This window comes from Octopus sinensis, unplaced genomic scaffold (genome assembly GCF_006345805.1).
Source record: "Octopus sinensis unplaced genomic scaffold, ASM634580v1 Contig07321, whole genome shotgun sequence".
Taxonomy (NCBI): Eukaryota; Metazoa; Mollusca; class Cephalopoda; order Octopoda; family Octopodidae; genus Octopus; species Octopus sinensis.
Genome location: NW_021830031.1, coordinates 186,657 through 207,258, shown reverse-complemented (window position 1 = coordinate 207,258; position 20,602 = coordinate 186,657). Strand labels below are relative to the sequence as shown.

Sequence of the window (20,602 nt, the reverse complement as noted above, 5' to 3'; positions counted from 1 at the left end):
CCACTCACAAGGCTTTGGTCGGCCCGAGGCTATAGTAGAAGACACTTGCCCAAGGTGCCACACAGTGGGAATGAACCTGGAACCATGTGATTGGTAAGCAAGCTACTTACCACACAGCCACTCCTGCACCTATATGTATATATTTTCTTTTACTCATTAATTTGTTTCAGCCATTTGATTGTCGCAATGCCAGAGCACTGCCTTTAGTCAAACAAATCAACCCCAGGACTTATTCTTTGTAAGCTTAGTACATATTCTATCGGTCTATTTTGCCGAACTGCTAAGTTATGGGGACACAGACACACCAGCATCGGTTGTCACGCAATGTTGGGGGAACAAACACACACACATACATACATTGGGATTATTTCAGTTTCTGCCCACCAAATTCACTCGCAAAGCTTTGGTCGGCCCGAGGCTTTAGTAGAAGACACTTGCCCAAATTGCCATGCAGTGGGACTGAACCCAGAACCATGTGGTTAGTAAGCAAGATACTTACCACACAGCTACATCCTGTGCTTGTATTTTATCTTTTACTTATTTCAGTAACTTGACTGCAGCCATACTGGAGCACCACCTTGAAGAGTTTTAGTCAAACAAATCGACACTGGGACTCATTTTTAATCCTAGAGCTTATTCTATCAGTCACTTTTGCCAAACCACTAAGTTGCAGGCCACAAACGCAAAGACACTCACAGCTATATATATACATACACACACACAACAGGCTTCTTTCAGTTTCTGCCTACCTAATCTACTCACAAGGAAGGCTTTGGTCAGCCTGAGGTTATACTAGAAGACACTTGCCAAAGGTATCACACAAGTGGGCAAGTATCTTCTACTATAGCGTCAGGTCGACCAAAGCCACGTGAGTAGATTTGGTAGATGGAAACTGAAAGAAGCCCGTCATATATAAATATATATCATACATACCCTCTCTCTCTTTCGGAGAGGCACTGAGCACCTACACGCACATATACACACACGGCAGTAACTTCCGTCTACCGAATTCAATCACAAAGCTTCGGTCGGCTCGGGGCTATAGTAGAAGACACCTGCCCAAAGTGCCACGCAGTGGGACTGAACCCGAAACCATGTAGCCAGGAAGCAAGCTCCCTAACCACACAGCCATGTACATATATGTCTATGTGTCTTTGTGCCTTAGCATGGTCGCAGTCTAATTATTGAAGCAAGAGTAAATGGTAAAAAATGTAACCTACATACAACCAAAACCATTTTTATTTTGCATACACACACACAAATATACATGTGTATACATATATATATATACTAGCAGTATTGCCCGGCGTTGCTCGGGTTTGTAAGGGAAATAACTATATAAGCATTTTTAGAGAGTTACTTTCCTTATATAATAGCAAAAAAATGCAATAAAAATGGGAAGAAATGATGGTAAATTTTTTTTTAAATTGTAGACTCATCATAGACGCGCGCTAATACCCAGAATCACGACTATAAGATACCCGCTTTTGGTTACACTGCACCGCAAAATGTGGTAGTTAGGAATCTAAATCGTAGGAGACAGACACACAACTTCACTTTTATATATAAAGATACACACACACACATACTTGTATATATAAGTGTTTTAGGCTTATTTTATGGCTAAGTAGATGGTCAAATCTTTTACATTTCAAGCATACACTCTTCTACAGAAAGAAAATACAAGGAGGGAACGAAACTGAGAAGAGAACAAACATGTCTAAATTACGCATGTGTGCTCATGTATAAGTGTGTATGTATGTATATACACAGAGACAAATGCACATTTATATTATACAAACACAACACGTACACATGTGCAGTATAGAAACAAACTAACAAAATAATTTTGAAAAAAAAAGAAAGAAAGAAAGAAAAAAAAAACGTCTAAGATACAGACCCTGTATTCATTGAATATATTAACATCACTTTTCCCAGATCCATCCCATATACAGCCAATGTATTCTGGTTTGTGAGGCAGACCTTGCTGATTTCTCTGTCTCTCCCATATTTCAGCCTTGGCAGCTCGGCGGGCCTTCAATATTTCAGGAGTCACCTGCTGTTTGAATTAGGAAATGAAATAAAAGGGTGTTAAAAAAAACACAAAAGCTTATTACTAAATACCTGGAAGATACAGAACAAGTGAAGTTTACAAATGAAAATGTTGAATATGCAGAGAGCTGTTCTACCATTAATTATATCATCATCATCATCATCATATTTTTAATTCTTTTACTTGTTTCAGTCATTTGACTGCAGCCATGCTGGAGCACCGCCTTTAGTCGAACAAATCAGCCCCAGAACTTATTCTTTGCAAGCCTAGTACTTATTCTATCAGTTTCTTTTGCCGAACTGTAAACACACCAGCATCAATTGTCAGGCGACAGTAGGAGGACAAACACAGACACACAAATATATATATATTGGCGTTAGGAAGGGCATCCAGCTGTAGAAACATTGCCAGATAAGACTGGAGCCTGGTGCAGCCTTCTGGCTTCCCAGATCCCCGGTCGAACCGTCCAACCCATGCTAGCATGGAGAACGGACGTTAAACGATGATGATGATATATATATATATATATATATATATATATACATATATGCATACACACATACATGATAGGCTTCTTTCATTATTTACATTATTTATATTTGACGGATATTTGTCCTCATCTTGTTTGTTGTTAACACAACGTATCGGCTGATATACCCTTCAGCCTTCATCAGGTGTCATAAGGTATTTTTCGATATTATTATTATTATTCAGGTCACTGCCTGGAATCAAACTCAGAATCTTGGGGTTAGTAGCCCGCGCTCTTAACCACTATGCCATATGCCCATGGGCTTCTTTCAGTTTCCGCCCACCAAATCCACCTACATGGCTTTGGTCAGCCTGAGGCTATAGTAGAAGACAAGGAAGCACAAACACGCATATATCCATACACACACACACACACACATGATGTGCTCCTTTCAGTTTCCGTGTACCAAATCCATTCACAAGGATTTGTTCGGCTTAGGGTTGTAGGACAAGATACTTGCCCAAGGTGTCACGCAATAGAACTGAACACAAGATCACACACACAAATATATATAATGATATGTAAACTGTAAGTTCCAAGGATCAAGGTATAGGAAGTTAGTAAGCTTGGAGCAGTCTGTTGAAGCTATAAAAAACAACTTCCAGGAACAACAATGGTTTATTGATGTAGAAAGTTGCAGGCTTTTCCCATATTGAAGTTTGATAAACTGAAAAAACTAGGAAACATGTAGCCATTTCCTCAATTTGGATTTTTAAAAATATATATGTGTGTGTGTGTGTATTTGTGTATCTGTACTTGTATATATATATGTGTGTGCATGCACATGCTTGTGTACTCGTCTCAACATCACTTGATGGCTGTAAATGAGCATCACCATCATACAAGCAGTGTCGTTTATTTCCAGTCTTCCATGAAGAACATGTCTAGTTGTGAGTAAATAGTACCCTGCTTGAAAACAGGTGAGGGCTGGCAATTCAAAGGGTCTCCAGCTGTAGAAACCCTACCTGAATTAATTCCATCTGACCCGTACAAGAGAATGTTAAACAACAACAATAATAATAATACACACACACACATGAACAAAGACGGAATGGTAAGCAGAGGGAAATGGGTTTGTGAACGTTTGTTTTTCTGTTAGGGGCTTCAAGACATATATAGACACCAACATAAAATGTACCTCATCATCTTCAACACAGCCTTCCCCTTCAGACAAATAGCCATGCGGTACCATCCAGCCATCCTCTTCATCTTCATCATCTTCTTTGTCGTCTTTCTCTTCCTCTTCCTAAAGCGGAAAATATCAGAAATTGAAGCAATGAAATACGCCGAAATACTTTTACAAGAATTACAAAGAAATTTTTTTTAACAATAAAATAAAGCTGTTCTGAAGTCAAAATTCTAAAACCTATTTCTTTATTACCCACAAGGGACTAAACACAGAGGGGACAAACAAGGTCAGACATAGGTATTAAGTCGATTACATCAACCCCCAGTGCGTAACTGGTACTTAATTTATCAACCCCGAAAGGATGAAAGGCAAAGTCGACCTCGGCGGGATTTGAACTCACAATGTAACACAGACGAAATACCGCTAAGCATTTTGCCCGGCGTGCTAACGTTTCTGCCAGCTCGCCGCCTTATTCTAAAATTCTAAAACCATTTAGTCGTACCTGTAATTCCACAGGCCAGACTCGTCATATTCTGCATCGTACTAAGAGCCCCTGAGAACTATATTAAATGTAGACTACTGCTACTAAATAATTTTATAAAGGGATTAAAATCTAACAAGTCTATTAACCCTTTCGTTACCGTATTTATTTTTGAGATGCTCTGTGTTTCTTTCAATTACTTTAACTATAACAAAGAATTTAGTAAAATAACTTAGCCAGCATTCAGCTAATGTCAGGAACATAAATTGTGACTAAGGTTTCGTGGAAGATTTTAATTCAAAACTTATGAAAACAAGACATTCATACTCAGAGCCAGAGCCGGTTTTGGCCGGGTTAGTAACAAAAGGGTTAAAAATGAAACAGGTAAAAAAAAAAATCAACTTACCTCAGATGAAGATAAACTCTCCCCTGGTTCTTCTTCTTCCCATTCATCATCACTATCAACTTCGTAATCAAAAAGTGCCTGAAATGGAAATATATAAACACTGAAGCCATCTTTCCACACAACATCAAACAGGACACATGCGCATGTGGGTGTGTGCATGTGTGTGGGTGTCTTTTATTTCCAAAGGGTTTCGGTTGAACAAATCGACCCCATTATTTTTTGGGTTTGGTATTTATTTCATAGGTCACTTGCTGAATCGCTGAGACACACAAACATAAAAACAAAAATGGACTGTCAAGCAACAGTGGGAGATTAACAGACAGACACACACACATATATATGGAGAGAGAGAATGATGCAAAAAAACAAAAAAAATACACTTGGTCTTCATATATAAAATACACATACTCTTTACTCTCTTTTACTTGTTTCAGTCATTTGACTGCGGCCATGCTGGAGCACTGCCTTTAGTCGAGCAAATCGAGCCCGGTACTTATTCTTTGTAAGCCCTGTACTTAATCTATCGGTCTCTTTTGCCGAACAGCTAAGTGACGGGGACATAAACACACCAGCATCGGTTGTCAAGCAATGCTAGGGACACAAACACTGACACACAAACACATATATATATATACGACAGGCTTCTTTCAGTTTCCGTCTACCAAATCCACTCACAAGGCATTGGTCGGCCCAGGGCTATAGCAGAAGACACTTGCCCAAGATGCCACGAAGTGGGACTGAACCCGGAACCATGTGGTTGGTTAGCAAGCTACTTACCACACAGTCACTCCTGCGCCTATGTATATACATGTGAATTCCCATATACCTCATTGAGGTTAGTGCTTTATATGGTTGTTTGAGTTAAATTTTGACTCATTTCTAGCAATTGCCGGTGCCACTTTATTAATTTTACCGTTTTGGTTTTAACTGCAAACAGGCGCGCGCATGTGTGTGTGTACACGTGTAAAAGCCAAATTTTTTAGACCATTTTTAAAGTCAAATTTATGGGGTCAACTATTACATGGATACTACTTTTGAGGGGCTGAAATTCAAGCTAGAATCCAAAGTACCATATCAATCAACAACAACAGGCCCAACTGATCTCTAAGCGAATGAAAACAAAAACACAACAAATTACAGTATTATTAGCAAAACACACATCCTAGTAAGATATAAAGGTCTAGCGATTAATTGAATGTTTTTAGGCTTACCAAAGTCATGCCTTTGTTCGAATTCAGATAATGGCATTTGTCAGTGTTCGCCAAAAGGGCCATCTGTGAAACACGTTTCTCACCATGTAAACAATGAGAGTATGACTGATATGCTTATTGTGCTTGCGGAATATCCTGTGTGTACATTTTAGAAATGGTGATGCAACACCCATCAACAGATGTGTGGTGCCCGCTATTAAATGGTGTTTTACTATAAGCAGCAAACATTCCACCTGCAGAGCAGGCTACAGGAAGGTAACCACACAATTTTATATGGTACCTTGACCCACAAATGTCCAGTTGTTCGTGAAATACTAGGGTCGACTTTTACATGAGATCGACTACTACTTGAGTATACATGGTATACTCTTTACTCTCTTTTACTTGTTTCAGTCATTTGACTGCGGCCATGTTGGAGCACCGCCTTTAGTCGACCAAATCAACCCCAGGACATATTCTTTGTAAGCCCAGTACTTATTCTATCGGTCTCTTTTGCCGAACGGGGACGTAAACACACCAGCATCAGTTGTCAAGCAATGCTAGGGGGACAAACACACATACAAATATATATATATATATATATTGAAAAAATGTGACCTCGTGTGTACCGTTGGCGATTTTTTTTCCTCTGTCTTCCCTTCTCCTATGTTTCCGACAAAGAGCTACGCTCGAAACGTTAAACCCTCCTTCTTCCCTTCTTTCCTGAGCATCCAATAATACTATATTTGTTCTAAGTCCTAGCGTTGTTGTGTTTTTTGTGTTTTCTTGTTTGGATTAACTATATATATATATATATATACATATATACGACAGGCTTCTTTTCAGTTTCCGTCTACCAAATCCACTCACAAGGCATTGGTCGGCCCAGGGCTATAGCAGAAGACACTTGCCCAAAATGCCACGCAGTGGGACTGAACCCGGAACCATGTGGTTGGTTAGCAAGCTACTTACCACACAGCCACTCCTGCGCCTGTATATATATATATATATATAATTATTATTTGAGGGAATAAAATCCAAACTTACAAGGAAAAAGAATTCAATTTAGAAATACTAAATCAAATTCCACACAATATAATATATATATAAAATATTAGAAAAAAAACACCTTTTAACTACTTTTTAATTGTTATTTTAATTTTAACTTTTCTATTATAAGTAATTTTCTAGATGGTGTAATTTAATTATTCATTTTGAATTGATAAAAGGTGTTTTTTTCCTAATATTTTATATATATATATATACATACATACACACACACACACACACACACACACAACAGACTTCTTGCAGTTTCTGCTTAGCAAATCTACTCAAAAGAACTTGTGTGGCCTGGGGTTATAGTAGATAACATTTGTCCAGGGTGCCACACTGTGAATGAACCCGAAACTATGAGGTTGAGAGGCAAACTCCTTACCACACAACAAACCTGTCATACACAACCATGAAACTTTAGGCCACATGGATTATATATACATATATAAAATATCTTTAACTCTTTTACTTATTTCAGTCATTTGACAGCAGCCATGCTGGAGCACCACCTTTAGTCGAACCCAGGATTATTCTTTGTAAGCTTAGTACTTATTATATCAGTCTCTTTTGTGGAACCACTAAGTTATGGGGATGTAAACACACCACCATCGGTTGACAAGCGATGTTGGGGGAAGGGAGACAAACACAGACACAAATATACATATATATGTATACATATATACGACAGGCTTCTTTTCAGTTTCCGTCTACCAAATTCACTCACAAGGCTTTGGTCAGCCCAAGGCTATAGTAGAAGACATTTGCCCTAGGTGCCACGCAGTAGGACTGAACCCGGAACCATGTGGTTGGTAAGCAAGCTAGTTACCACACAGCCACTCCTGCGCCAAAAGTATATATATATATATATATATATATATATTTGTGTGCATGTGTGTAGGTGTATATGATGGAAGAGAGTTGGATCAGATTTATTCCTGAGCAGATCCAAAGCATTATCAGTCTAAGTGAAATAATCATTATATATATAGTCCATATTTAGCCAGCCAACTGAGCTTGGTAAATAACTATAGATCAAATTATTATTTTCTGAAGATCTGGTATTTCAATGTGATGGTGCAATTGTCTACGTAACGACTACCACACAACATACCAGCATTTGCTAATGAAACACATGTAAAGATTATTTAATTAATTACATTATAATAATATAAGAAAAAAACTCATGCTTTATTCTGCTCATTCATACATACATACACACACACACACATACATACAAATATCCAACTGGCTTACACAAGGCATTGATCAGCCCAGGGATATAGAAGACACTTGTCTAAGGATCCATGCAGTAGGACTGAACTCAAACCCACATGGCTGCAAAATGAGCTTCTTAACCACACAGCCAAGCCTGCACTTTGGCAATTCTGTAACACAACAGAAATGAATGAAGAAAAGGGATCAGAGTTCTCCCTTACATCGGAGAGTTCCAGTGTTAGCCAAGAATGAGATGATTGAACAGATCTGTTTGGACATTTTACATGTTTTTGCACACGAGGCAAATATATACTCTTTTACCTGTTTCAGTCATTTGACTGCGGCCATGCTGGAGCACCGCCTTTAGTCGAGCAAATCGACCCCGGGACTTATTCTGTGTAAGCCTAGTACTTATTCTATCGGTGTCTTTTGCCGAACCGCTAAGTGACGGAGACATAAACACACCAGCATCGGTTGTCAAGCAATGCTAGGGGGACAAACACATACATATATATATATACATATATACGACAGGCTTCTTTCAGTTTCTGTCAACCAAATCCACTCACAAGGCATTGGTCGGCCCGAGGCTATAGCAGAAGACACTTGCCCAAGGTGCCCCGCAGTGGGACTGAACCCGGAACCATGTGGTTGGTAAGCAAGCTACTTACCACAAAGCCACTCCTGCGCCTATGTACACATATACACAGAGTCAGTGACTCAGAGAGAGAAAGAGAAGATAAGAAACACAAACATAGATGATGAGGATGATAGAGACTAACATAACTAGATGCTCAGAGAAATAAGAGAAAGAGAGAGAGATATATTACACATACATGCAAACATAACTAGATGCTTGCAGAGAGAGAGAGAGGACATTACGCATACAGACAAAGCATAACAGAAACATTAAAACATCCAATGGCAAGTAAGTCAGCATTGAATCAGCAATGCCAAAACATCCCCTATGCAGATTAATACAATTCTCACAACATCATGTTCTTCAGGACTGGCGAACTGATACAAAGCAACACAGTGTTATGTCACGGAGGAGATCAGAGAGAAATAAAACATGGGAACATGGGGGACAAAACCAATCACACACACAAAAAAAAACACAGCAGCATACCGTATCTTTCTTCCATGGATTTTTGGCTAACAAGACATTGCTGGATTTCCTCCAGGTGCCATAATAAGGAGGACGGTAGTTGGTGTGAAACTGCAACAGTTTGACATGATAAGTCACCTTCTTCACAACGTCGTCTTCGTGTGAAATATCATCAACCTGGTCGCCTTCCCTGAAGCAGCAACAGAATGGAAAAAAAAACACAATTGCATTAGAAGATACATCATCATCCTCATCCTCATCATATAACATCTGTTTTTCATGCTGGCATGGGTCGGACAGATTGACAGAAACTGGCAAGCTGGAGAGCTGCACAAGGCTCCATTTGTCTGCTTTAGCAGAGTTTCTACGGCTGGATGCCTTTCCTTTCCTAATGCCAACCAGAGTTTACCGGGTGCTTTTTATGTGGCACCAATACCAGTGCTTTACACATGGTGCCAGCATGGGTAATTTTTATGTGGCACCGGCACAACAGTGAGAATAATAATCATTTCTACTGCAGACACAAGGCAGGAAAGGTTGCAGATAATTGAATAGTTGATTACATCTACTCCAAAATGATGATAGGCAATGTAAACCTAGGCAGAATTTGAATTCAGAAAGTATAAACAGACGAAATTCCATTTAGCATTTTTGTTTGGCATGCTTACAATTCTGCCAGCTCACTTCCTTCATAAGAGTAACAATAATAATAATAATATCACCACTCAGAATGTAGTGATAGGCAAAGCATTTTGCCTAGCGCCTTAATAATAATAATAATTCCTACTTTAGGAAGAATTTGGGATCTTTTCGGTTTGAACGGCAGTTTTTAACATAATTTCTAGGTAACTAAAAAATTTTAAACTTCGTATACTGGTAGAATGTGTTTATAAAACATCTTTTTCTCTTGGCTTTATTGAGAAAATTCTATAGTTTGTAAGATATTTGTTGTTTTTTTTCTTCTTCAATTTCTGCAATTTCAACCAATCACTGACGTCTATTGAGGTAAAAAACATTCTGTGCCGTATGAATATGTCCCTCATTTAAGAAATAGATTTGGGTTTATTTACATTTGTGAAGAAAAAAAGATACCCCCCCCCCAACTAACTCTAACCCTAAAACAGATTGAAATGCAATAGATCGATACTAGGGTCATAATTATGGGTGACAATTTCATATGATACTGCTAGAAAAACTGCCGTTCAAACTGAAAAGATCCAGAATTTGGAGCATGTGAACAGTAAAGGACATGCCTATAATATTAGGTTGTCCCAAAAGTTCGTAAACACTTGCGAAAATTGAATTTTTACTCGCCAAGTACTAACAAAAACAACAAAAATTATTCCTCAAAATAAAGACCATTATTTTCCAAGACTTTCTACGAACTTTTGGGACAACCTTATAATTGGTGCTTCGGGAACAGTAAACCAAGACAGACAAATGGCTGAAGGAGATTGAAATAGAATGTCTTTGTCTAGCCTTAATACATCTCTTGAAATTGCTCAATGATGTACAATATGGCTATAAAATGTTTGATAAAAATATAAACTATCTCTTTTACATGGATGATTTAAAGCTCTTTGCGAAAAATTACCAATAACTACAGGGCTTATTAGCAATTGTTAATTCTGTGATGACATCAGGATGCAATTTGGCTGCAATAAATGTGTAAAAGCTACTTTTATCAAAGGAAAAATGAGAGAGACATCCAATGTTAATCTTGACCAACAGAATGTCATAAAGGAGGAGTTAGAATCAGCAGAGAGCTACAAATACCTTGGGGTATTTGAATGTGATGGAATCAAACATTCAATGATGAGGGAAAGGATCAGAAGAGAATGTTATCGCAGGGTAAAGGCAATCCTTAAAATACAGCTGAATGCAAGCAACAGGATCGAAGCGATCAATACTTTAGCCATACCGGTCACGACTTACAGTTTCACTATTGTTAACTGGTCAATAACTGAAATATGTAATCTTGACAGAAAAATACGAAAATTGTTGACAATGGATAGAATGCACCACCCTAAGGTAGATATAGAACGACTTTATCTGCGAAGAAAAGAGGGAGGCCATGGACTTTTACAACTGGAATTAACAATGAAGATTGCCACAATTGGCCTAGACACCTACCTGAAAAACTCTGATGACTTGATGTTAAAACTTGTCTTAAAGCATGAAAACAAGAAAGCATCATACTCAGAAACAAAACAGGCAAAGGAAAATCTAAGTGAATTCCAAATACAACGAATCCCAGAATTAGATGTACTGGAAACAAGTACAGAAAAGCTAAGCATATGAAAACCCGTGCTAAAACTGCTGCCTCAGATATTCTTACTGATAAATGGCAAGAAAAACTTCTCAATGCCAAATACCCAAAGAGAGCTAATAATGCTGATGTTGACAAAACCCTTAGCCATCAATGGTTAGTGTCTTCTGATTTAAAATCAAAAACAGAAGGGTTTATTATAGCAGCTCAAGATCAATGCCAATCTACAAAGAACTACCATGCCAACATATTAAAGAACGGCAGTAGCCCAACATGTCAAGTATGTAAACAACAAAATGAAACCATTGGTCATGTTGTCTCCATGTGCAGTCTTCTTGCGCCTACAGAGTATGATAGAGCAGCACAGTATTTTCACAGGGTAATTTGCAAAAACCAGCACCTGCCTCATGATAAAAATTGGTGGGAACACAAACCACCTCCGGTACTTGAAAATGACATCTCATTCTTCTGAACTTCACTGTGCAAACTGACAGACATTATATTGAAGGACTTCAGGCAAAAATCATGCCTCTTCATTGATATGACAGTTCCAATCAACATAAATGTATCTGTCAAGACCTACCAAAAACTAAGCAAATATAAAGATCTTGAAAAAGAAATTGGCAAATTGTGGAACTTCAAGACTAAAACAATACTTATTGTCAAAGGTGCCCCAGGAATGATAGCAAAAGTGGCTGATTCCTACCTAGCTCAGATACCAGAAAGCCCCAAAATGGCAGAAATTCAAACAATAGTGTTCATGTGAACTGCCCGTATCCTACGTAAAATACTGTTTACGTAATCTCAAATTTTAAAACCAACTTATAATTTTCTCTATGTGCAAAACCAAATATATGACACCCTAAGCAGAATACCAACTTGAACTCCTAACTTGTTGTCTCTTGAGGTCTCCGGGTGAGACTTGGAGTCAACTTGTACAAATACAAAGCAAGAGTCAAACATATTGTAATAATAATAATAATAATAATCTTTTCTACTATAGGCACAAGGCCTGAAATTTGGGGAAAGGGGTAGGTAGTGTTTCACTAGTACTTAATTTATTGACCCTGAAAGGATGAAAGGCAAAGTCGACCTTGGTGAAATTTGAACTCAGAGTGTAGCGACAGGCATAGCATTTCACTCAGCGCCTTAATAATAAAAACTCTTCCTATTTCAGGAAGAATTTGGAGCATGTGAACAGTAAAGGACATGCCTATAATAATTGGTGCTTTGGGAACAGTAAGCCAAGACATAGACAAATGGCTGAAGGAGGTTGAAATAGAATGCCTTCGTCTCTTCGGGACAGCAAGGATTATCAGGAGGGTTCTAAGCACTTGAAAGACTGCAGAAAAGTTGTGGATACCTAAGGTTACAGGTAGTAACCAGCTATCCACATAATTCCTACCAGGAATAAGACCAAACCCGAGCCAAACAAAAAATAATAATAATAATATAATAATAATAATCTTTTCTACTATAGGCACAAGGCCTGAAATTTGGGGAAAGGGGTAGGTAGTGTTTCACTAGTACTTAATTTATTGACCCTGAAAGGATGAAAGGCAAAGTCGACCTTGGTGAAATTTGAACTCAGAGTGTAGCGACAGGCATAGCATTTCACTCAGCGCCTTAATAATAAAAACTCTTCCTATTTCAGGAAGAATTTGGAGCATGTGAACAGTAAAGGACATGCCTATAATAATTGGTGCTTTGGGAACAGTAAGCCAAGACATAGACAAATGGCTGAAGGAGGTTGAAATAGAATGCCTTCGTCTCTTCGGGACAGCAAGGATTATCAGGAGGGTTCTAAGCACTTGAAAGACTGCAGAAAAGTTGTGGATACCTAAGGTTACAGGTAGTAACCAGCTATCCACATAATTCCTACCAGGAATAAGACCAAACCCGAGCCAAACAAAAAATAATAATAATAATATAATAATAATAATCTTTTCTACTATAGGCACAAGGCCTGAAATTTGGGGAAAGGGGTAGGTAGTGTTTCACTAGTACTTAATTTATTGACCCTGAAAGGATGAAAGGCAAAGTCGACCTTGGTGAAATTTGAACTCAGAGTGTAGCGACAGGCATAGCATTTCACTCAGCGCCTTAATAATAAAAACTCTTCCTATTTCAGGAAGAATTTGGAGCATGTGAACAGTAAAGGACATGCCTATAATAATTGGTGCTTTGGGAACAGTAAGCCAAGACATAGACAAATGGCTGAAGGAGGTTGAAATAGAATGCCTTCGTCTCTTCGGGACAGCAAGGATTATCAGGAGGGTTCTAAGCACTTGAAAGACTGCAGAAAAGTTGTGGATACCTAAGGTTACAGGTAGTAACCAGCTATCCACATAATTCCTACCAGGAATAAGACCAAACCCGAGCCAAACAAAAAATAATAATAATAATAATAATAATAATAATAAAAATATTGGTGATGATAATGATTTCTTATATATTACTAGATTGATATACCAATAACCACATAAATTTACACCAAAATGAAAAAAGAAAAAACAACAAGCATAAACCAAAATTCTAGATGATGGTGGTGGCGATAGTGGTGGTGGTGATGATGAATAATGAGCAACAACAACAATGTCTTACCTAGGCCAGGTCTTCCCAGATTTCCTGGGTGTGAAGCCATTAGATTTCAACTCAGCTTGATACAAAGGCTGGTGATCCTACAATAATAGAAATACATCATTAATATCTTATAAACACATATATACACTCACTCTTTCTCTCTCTCTCACACACACACACACACACATACATACTAGATATAGCTGTCCTTTACATTCTGTCCATGCTAAAACAGTGTGGTATTTATCAAATTAACTCAGTTGTCACTAAATTTCTATTGAAAAACACCTCTTTATTTCAAATGATTTCAAACAATGAGAAATACAGTAAAACAACTTATAAACTCTTAAGCATTTAAACCAGTCATATTTCACCCAAATATTCTATCTGTTTCATGCTGAAATTGGCCAGATCCAACGTCTTACACCTGTCCTACAATGTCATTCTAAAAATAATCAATCACTCATTGAAATCTCGAAGCTATGAGACAATGCATGATTAATTCAAGATAATAAATATTATGCTTGACAGAGTAATTCAAATAATAATAGGTTAAGCTACGTTTGGGACATAAATTAACCTAGAATTTTAATTTAGACCACTTTAAAGCAAGCAGTTTGTAACTCACAGAACCAAAGGCAGTATCAGATGGGCTGGTATCAAAAGGGTTAAGACAGTCACATATAGTTAGGACAATTAATTTGACTACCTTTAGCCATTTATCATCCCAAAGACTAAAACAACACTTCTTCCTTAAATGTCTAAAATCAGGCATTTACTAATATAATTGGCAGTGTGTCTATTACTCTTTCTGTTTGTCCTTCCCACTGACATGGTCATTAAATGCAATAAGATGTACTGTTTTCACTATATCTGAAGTTCTGGAAACTCAGCTTTGGCACATTCACTGAGACTGTATTCCATTGAAACTCTTACAGGTTGTTCAATTAGCTGAACACTGGGTGGAAATGTATATAAATAACTACCCATGTATATAGCTTTTTACATGTTTCAGTTATTAAACTGTGGCCATGCTGGGGCACTTTAGAATTTTAGTCAAACAAAGTATTATCTATTTGTAAAGCCTGAAACGTATTCTATCGGTCTTTTTGCCAAACTGCCAAGTTACAAGGACGAAAACAAACCAACACTGGTTGTAAAGCGATGGCAGGGGACAAAGACAATGACACACACACACACAATGGGCTTCTTTCAGTTTCCGTCTACCAAATCCACTCACAAGGCTTTGGTCAGTAGAACACACCCGCCCAAGGTACCATGCAAGGGGAGAGAACCTGGAACCATGTGGTTGAGAAGCAAACTTCTTACCAGACAGCCATGCCTACACCTAGCTACATATATATCTCCTTCATTTATTTACTTAATGCCCTTAAAAAAAAATAATAAATGCACCCTTTTCAAGCCTAGCCAGGCTCATGGGCCCGGTTTCTCGGTTTCAATGGTGTATGTGTTCCCCAGCTGGACGGGACGCCAGTCCATCGCAGCGTTACTCATTTTTGCCAGCTGAGTGGACTGGAGTAACGAGAAGTGTTTTGCTCAAGAACACAACGAGTCGCCCGGTCCAGGAATCGAAACCACAATCTTACGATCATGATGCTGACACCCTCACCACTAAGCCACGCGCCTCCACACTTAATGCCGTTACAGTTCTATATTTAAGAGATGAGGAATTATGCACATTATTTAGTGGATATTTGTCTTCATCTTGTTCGTTGTTAACACAATGTTTCAGCTGATATACCCCCAGCCTTCATCAGATGTCTTGGGGAAATTTCAAACTTGGGTTCTCATTCCTAAGGTATTTTTCGATATTATTCGTATTCAGGTTACTGCTTGGAATCAAACTTGGAATTTTGGATTAGTAGCCCACACTCTTAACCACAAAGCCAATGCCTATTTTACCATGCTAGCATGGCTTGGATAGGAATTGGTTTTGACACAGAATTTCACGGCCAGATGTTATTTCTGTTGCCACCTACTTTTTCCTTTTTCAAGTTAAGGAACATTTATATTCCAGAGGCCATCAAAAGCTCAGAGCAACCAGTCATAATGTCAACATCAAAAATGCGTCTCTCAAATGGTGAGAAACAGGAGAAGGGTGGGAAGGTGGATAGGTAGGTAGCTTTAAATAGAAAAACAGACACATACATAGATCCATCCATCCACACACACACACATCAATGCATCAAGCAAGAATTGTCCAGAAAACAAACCTGAATATTCATAATTTCATCCAATTTGTCCATAGATTCTTTGGAAAGAGATCGTCTGTCTGCCGGTGCCATGCGCATGTCTTTCTTCACCTCAAATGGCATAAACATGCCAGAATGCTCCTTTGGCTGTTCATAAATAATACAAAATGAAATAATTGAATACTTATAACATAAATGAAAATAAATTAAAATAGCCATCTGTATATCATACTAAATGTATACACATCATTAGAGGGCATGAATTTCTGAAATTGTCTGAGATAAAATCTCATCCAAAACTCATGTTAAAAACAATACATACTTCTAATTTTGGCAAAGGCCAGCAATTCTGAGACAAAGGAGAACCTAGTGCTCAAATGTAAACTTCATTGACCCTGAATGGATGAAAAGCAAAGTTGGCCTCAACAGCATTTGATCTCAGAACGTAAAGAATCAGAAGAAATGCTGTTAAGTATTTTGTCTGGCACTGAACAGATTCCGCCAGCTCAGCACCTTCTTTAACAGAATATATATATATATATATATGTAGCAGCAGTGCTGCCATCTACCTTCCACTTCCCATGCTGGCATGGGTTAGACAGTTTGACTGGAACTAGCAAGCCAGTGAGCTGTACCAGGTTCCGGTCTGATTTGGCATGGTTTCTACAGCTGGATGCCCTTCCTAACATCAGCCACTCCAATAGAGTAGTGGGTGCCTTTTGCATGTCACCAGCACAGTAACACACACATTATATATAAAAATATATATATATTAGAGCAAGACAATCATCTCTGCAATGACTCACAAGAACAATAGATTTGTTTCACCTTTCTTGAGGTTTATTGATGTTGTGCAGCCATTTATCACCTGCTTAAAATTTGTACCTTGGTATAAAGGAAAAAAAAGAAACAAAACATTCACTGATATTGCAGAAGCTTGCAGGGCTGTAGAAAAACTCAGTACATGCAATTGAAACAGCAGTAAATTAAAACATATACGAGACCACAAAAAAAGCATTCAGTGAAATTCATTTCTTTCAGTTCGTTATATTATTTTAATTCACACCGTCCACTAGTTTCACATTCATGTTCCCGTGTGTTTATCTATTTTGTTATTGTAGTTGCTAGCCTGAAGTCAACCCTACTGAAGGAGATCTATAGCAAAAAGAGTTTGTGCAGTGAGTCCATGCTGTCCTTGTAGAAGTGTCATATTTAATGTCCCTCCCTTTTGTTTATGACCAGCAGAACACATGTGAAAAATCTGAAGTAGTAAAATACAAAGATAGAAGAAATGTTTGGTATTTACCAATCTGAACTGACCTGGAATTAATACTCGAAATACAATCCTATTATAAATCTGAGTGGTGTTTCTCTGTCCATTAATTCCTCCGAGACCATTGGTGCAAGGACAACGAAACTCAAACTAGCACCGCCTCTAATCACAAGGAATGTCCTAAGGGGTTTTATATTCTTAACCCTTTAGTGTTCAGATTATCAATCAAACATAATGCTTATTGATTCACATTGATTTGAATTAATCATGCATTATCTCATATCTTCAAGATCTTGATGGTGTAATTACTTAATGTAGAATAACATTGTAGGGTAGGTGTGAGGGCCTGGATCTGGTCAGTCTGAACATAAAACAGATTAAATATTTTGGCCGGCTTAAATACTAAAGGGTTAAAGTGCTGCCTAATTGCCCCCCCACCCACTAGCCTCCCTATTTTTACTACATTTTAAACTGGATAAATGGCATTGGTGACCAATTTGAAGCAATGGCAATGAATTTCATACCATGGGAGTTCATAGTTTAGTCAATAAGCATAAGAGGAAATGCAGTAAAAATGGATGGGGGGGGGGGGGTAGTAGGGCCCCTTTTAAGCAGCCCTTCAGAAATTGAACCTCCTTATGGTCAGCATCAGTGCTTAGCACATTTGCAGAAATAAGTTTGGGCATTCTAAATACCGTCACATACAGTTAAAGAGTTATAACAGGTACGTTTCAGGGGTGGTAGTGTGGATATTTATATTTTGTAGTTTATGAAACTTATGTCTAGTAATAAACAAAAGATAAAAAAAATCTTTTAACCCTTTTGATACCAACCCAGCCGAAACCAGTTCTGGCTCTGGCTATGTAGTACAGATGTCTTGTTTCCAAAAGTTCTGAATTAAAATCTACCAAGCCTTAGTCACAATTTATGTTCTTAACATCAGCTTAACCCTTTCGTTACCAACCCGGCTGAAACCGGCTCTGGCTCTGAGTACAAATGTCTTGTTTTCATAAGTTTCGAATTAAAATCTTCCCCTAAACCTTAGTCACAATTTATGTTCCTGACACTAGTTGAATGATAAATGAGTTATTTTACTAAATTCGTTGTTATATTTAAAGTAAATGAAAGAAACACAGAGCATCTCAAAATAAATACAGTAACGAAAGGGTTAATGATAACGAAGTTATTTTAGTAAATTCTTTGTTATATTTAAAACTAATTGAAAGAAACACAGAGCATATCAAAAGAAAGGTAAAAATGCTTGTTTTGTTTAAAAATAATTATGCAAACAACACAAACACAGTCACACACACACAACGGATGAAGCAGAAAAATGTTCAACAAACCTTAGCAACTGGTTTACTCTTAGGTTTCTGTACAAAATAGTTCTGGAAAGCTGCTTTTCTTCTTTGTTGTTTTCTCATCTGAAACAAATGAGATGACATAATCTAATCAAGATCTAGTGTAAAGGGTAAAGACCCCCTTGGGTCATGAATGGCCATGGGATTGCACCTAGAAATTTACCCACCGCGGTATAAGTCTGGGCACGGTTATTTATGGAAGACCAGCAGTTACCTATGCATGCCAGCCTCTCTTCTCCATGTAACCGATGTTATCCAAGGGAAAGGCAAAGGGGCCAATACAGCTTGGCACCAGTAAACATCACAAGTCATTTCTACAGATAAGCAATGTGAACCGGAGCAACGCGAAGTGTTTTGCCCAAGAACACAACACACAGCCTGGTCCAGGAATCGAACTCACTACTTCATGATTGTGAGCTTGATACTCTAACCACTGAACCATGTATCTAAAGACATCAGAATTGAAATGAAGGACATTCAACATTGGACGTTGTCATCATCTTTTGTTTTACTCATATCAGACTGCGACCATGCTGGAGCACCACCTTGTACGGCTTACTCAAATAAAGTGACTCCAGTACTCACCACTTTTAAGCCTGGTACTAATTCTATCAATTTTTCTTTAGCAAACCACTAAGTTACAGGGACGAAAACAAACCAGCAGGAGTTACCAAGCAGTGGTGCAGAACATACACATGATGGGCTTCCTTACAGTTTCCTCATCATCGTCATTTAGCATCCATTTTCCATGCTAGCATGAGTTAAACAGTTTGACTGTAACTGGTAAGCCAGAGAACGGCACCAGGTTCCAGTCTGATTTTGGCTTGGTTTCTATGGTTGGATGCCCTTCGTAATGCCAACCACTCTAAAGGTGTAATGGTTTCCTTTTATGCATCACCAGCACTGGCCACATCCACAATTTCACTTGGCTTGACAAATCTCAAGCACAACAAATCACCAACCACCTACAAGGTTATATAGGGCTATATAGCAGAAGACATCTGCCCAAGATACTGCACAGTGAGAGAGCCTAGGCTTCTTAATCACACCTGCTTAAAATTTATACCTTGGTATAAAGGAAAAAAAGAAACAAAACATTCACTGATATTGCAGAAGCTTGCAGGGCTGTAGAAAAACTCAGTACATGCAATTGAAACAGCAGTAAATTAAAACATATATGAGTGTCTGCACCTATAAAATTAAGTACCTAAGTCTCTAATGGTAAATATTTTTAATAAAAAATTGCAATGACAGGTTTGAATTTAAAAATGTTAAAATGAATGCATTTTATATTCTAGAACAAGAAGAAATTTCAAGACAATGTCTGTATCAAAAGACACTGGTAGACGTAGTCACACAGACAGACAAACTGACTAGTTGTGACAGATGGATATAACTTACTTCCTCTTCCTTCTCCTTCACTTTCTCTTCCTCTTTTATTTTCCTCTCCTCATCTTTCTTACGTTTTTCCTCCAGTTTTGCTCTGTAAAGCAAATGGTAAAAAAAAGGACAAAAGACATAAAAAGAAATAAAAATCAAGAGAAGGAACTGAAGATTTAACTTTGACATCATTATTTTAACCCTCTCAGTCTTGGCCCCACCCTGCGCCTGAGCAAAAAAAAAAATTAAATAGTTGCTTTTACAGTTCAAAGTAATGATTGAAGGTAAATTAATGGACAGAATCACAAAGGCAAATGCCCGGGATCAAAGCCCTCATCATGAAGGCCCAGCTCCGG

The 20,602-nt window shown here is 38.1% G+C and overlaps 1 protein-coding gene across 3 annotated transcripts in view; it reads right to left on the bottom strand.

Moving 5' to 3' along the window:
- LOC115227832 (chromatin assembly factor 1 subunit A-A) overlaps positions 1–20,602 on the bottom strand; it is a 66,394-nt gene that overhangs the window by 3,049 nt on the left and 42,743 nt on the right. For 2 of the 3 annotated variants that reach the window (XM_036498755.1, XM_029798553.2), the window contains 8 exons: positions 20,268–20,349; positions 18,852–18,929; positions 16,254–16,379; positions 14,041–14,117; positions 9,189–9,357; positions 4,599–4,676; positions 3,721–3,828; positions 1,901–2,059 (listed from right to left, as the gene is read on the bottom strand). In XM_036498755.1, coding sequence (XP_036354648.1) covers positions 1,901–2,059; positions 3,721–3,828; positions 4,599–4,676; positions 9,189–9,357; positions 14,041–14,117; positions 16,254–16,379; positions 18,852–18,929; positions 20,268–20,349 — 877 coding nt within the window. The remainder of the gene's footprint in view (positions 1–1,900; positions 2,060–3,720; positions 3,829–4,598; positions 4,677–9,188; positions 9,358–14,040; positions 14,118–16,253; positions 16,380–18,851; positions 18,930–20,267; positions 20,350–20,602) is intronic. The other variant, XM_029798555.2, reaches the window with a different exon arrangement.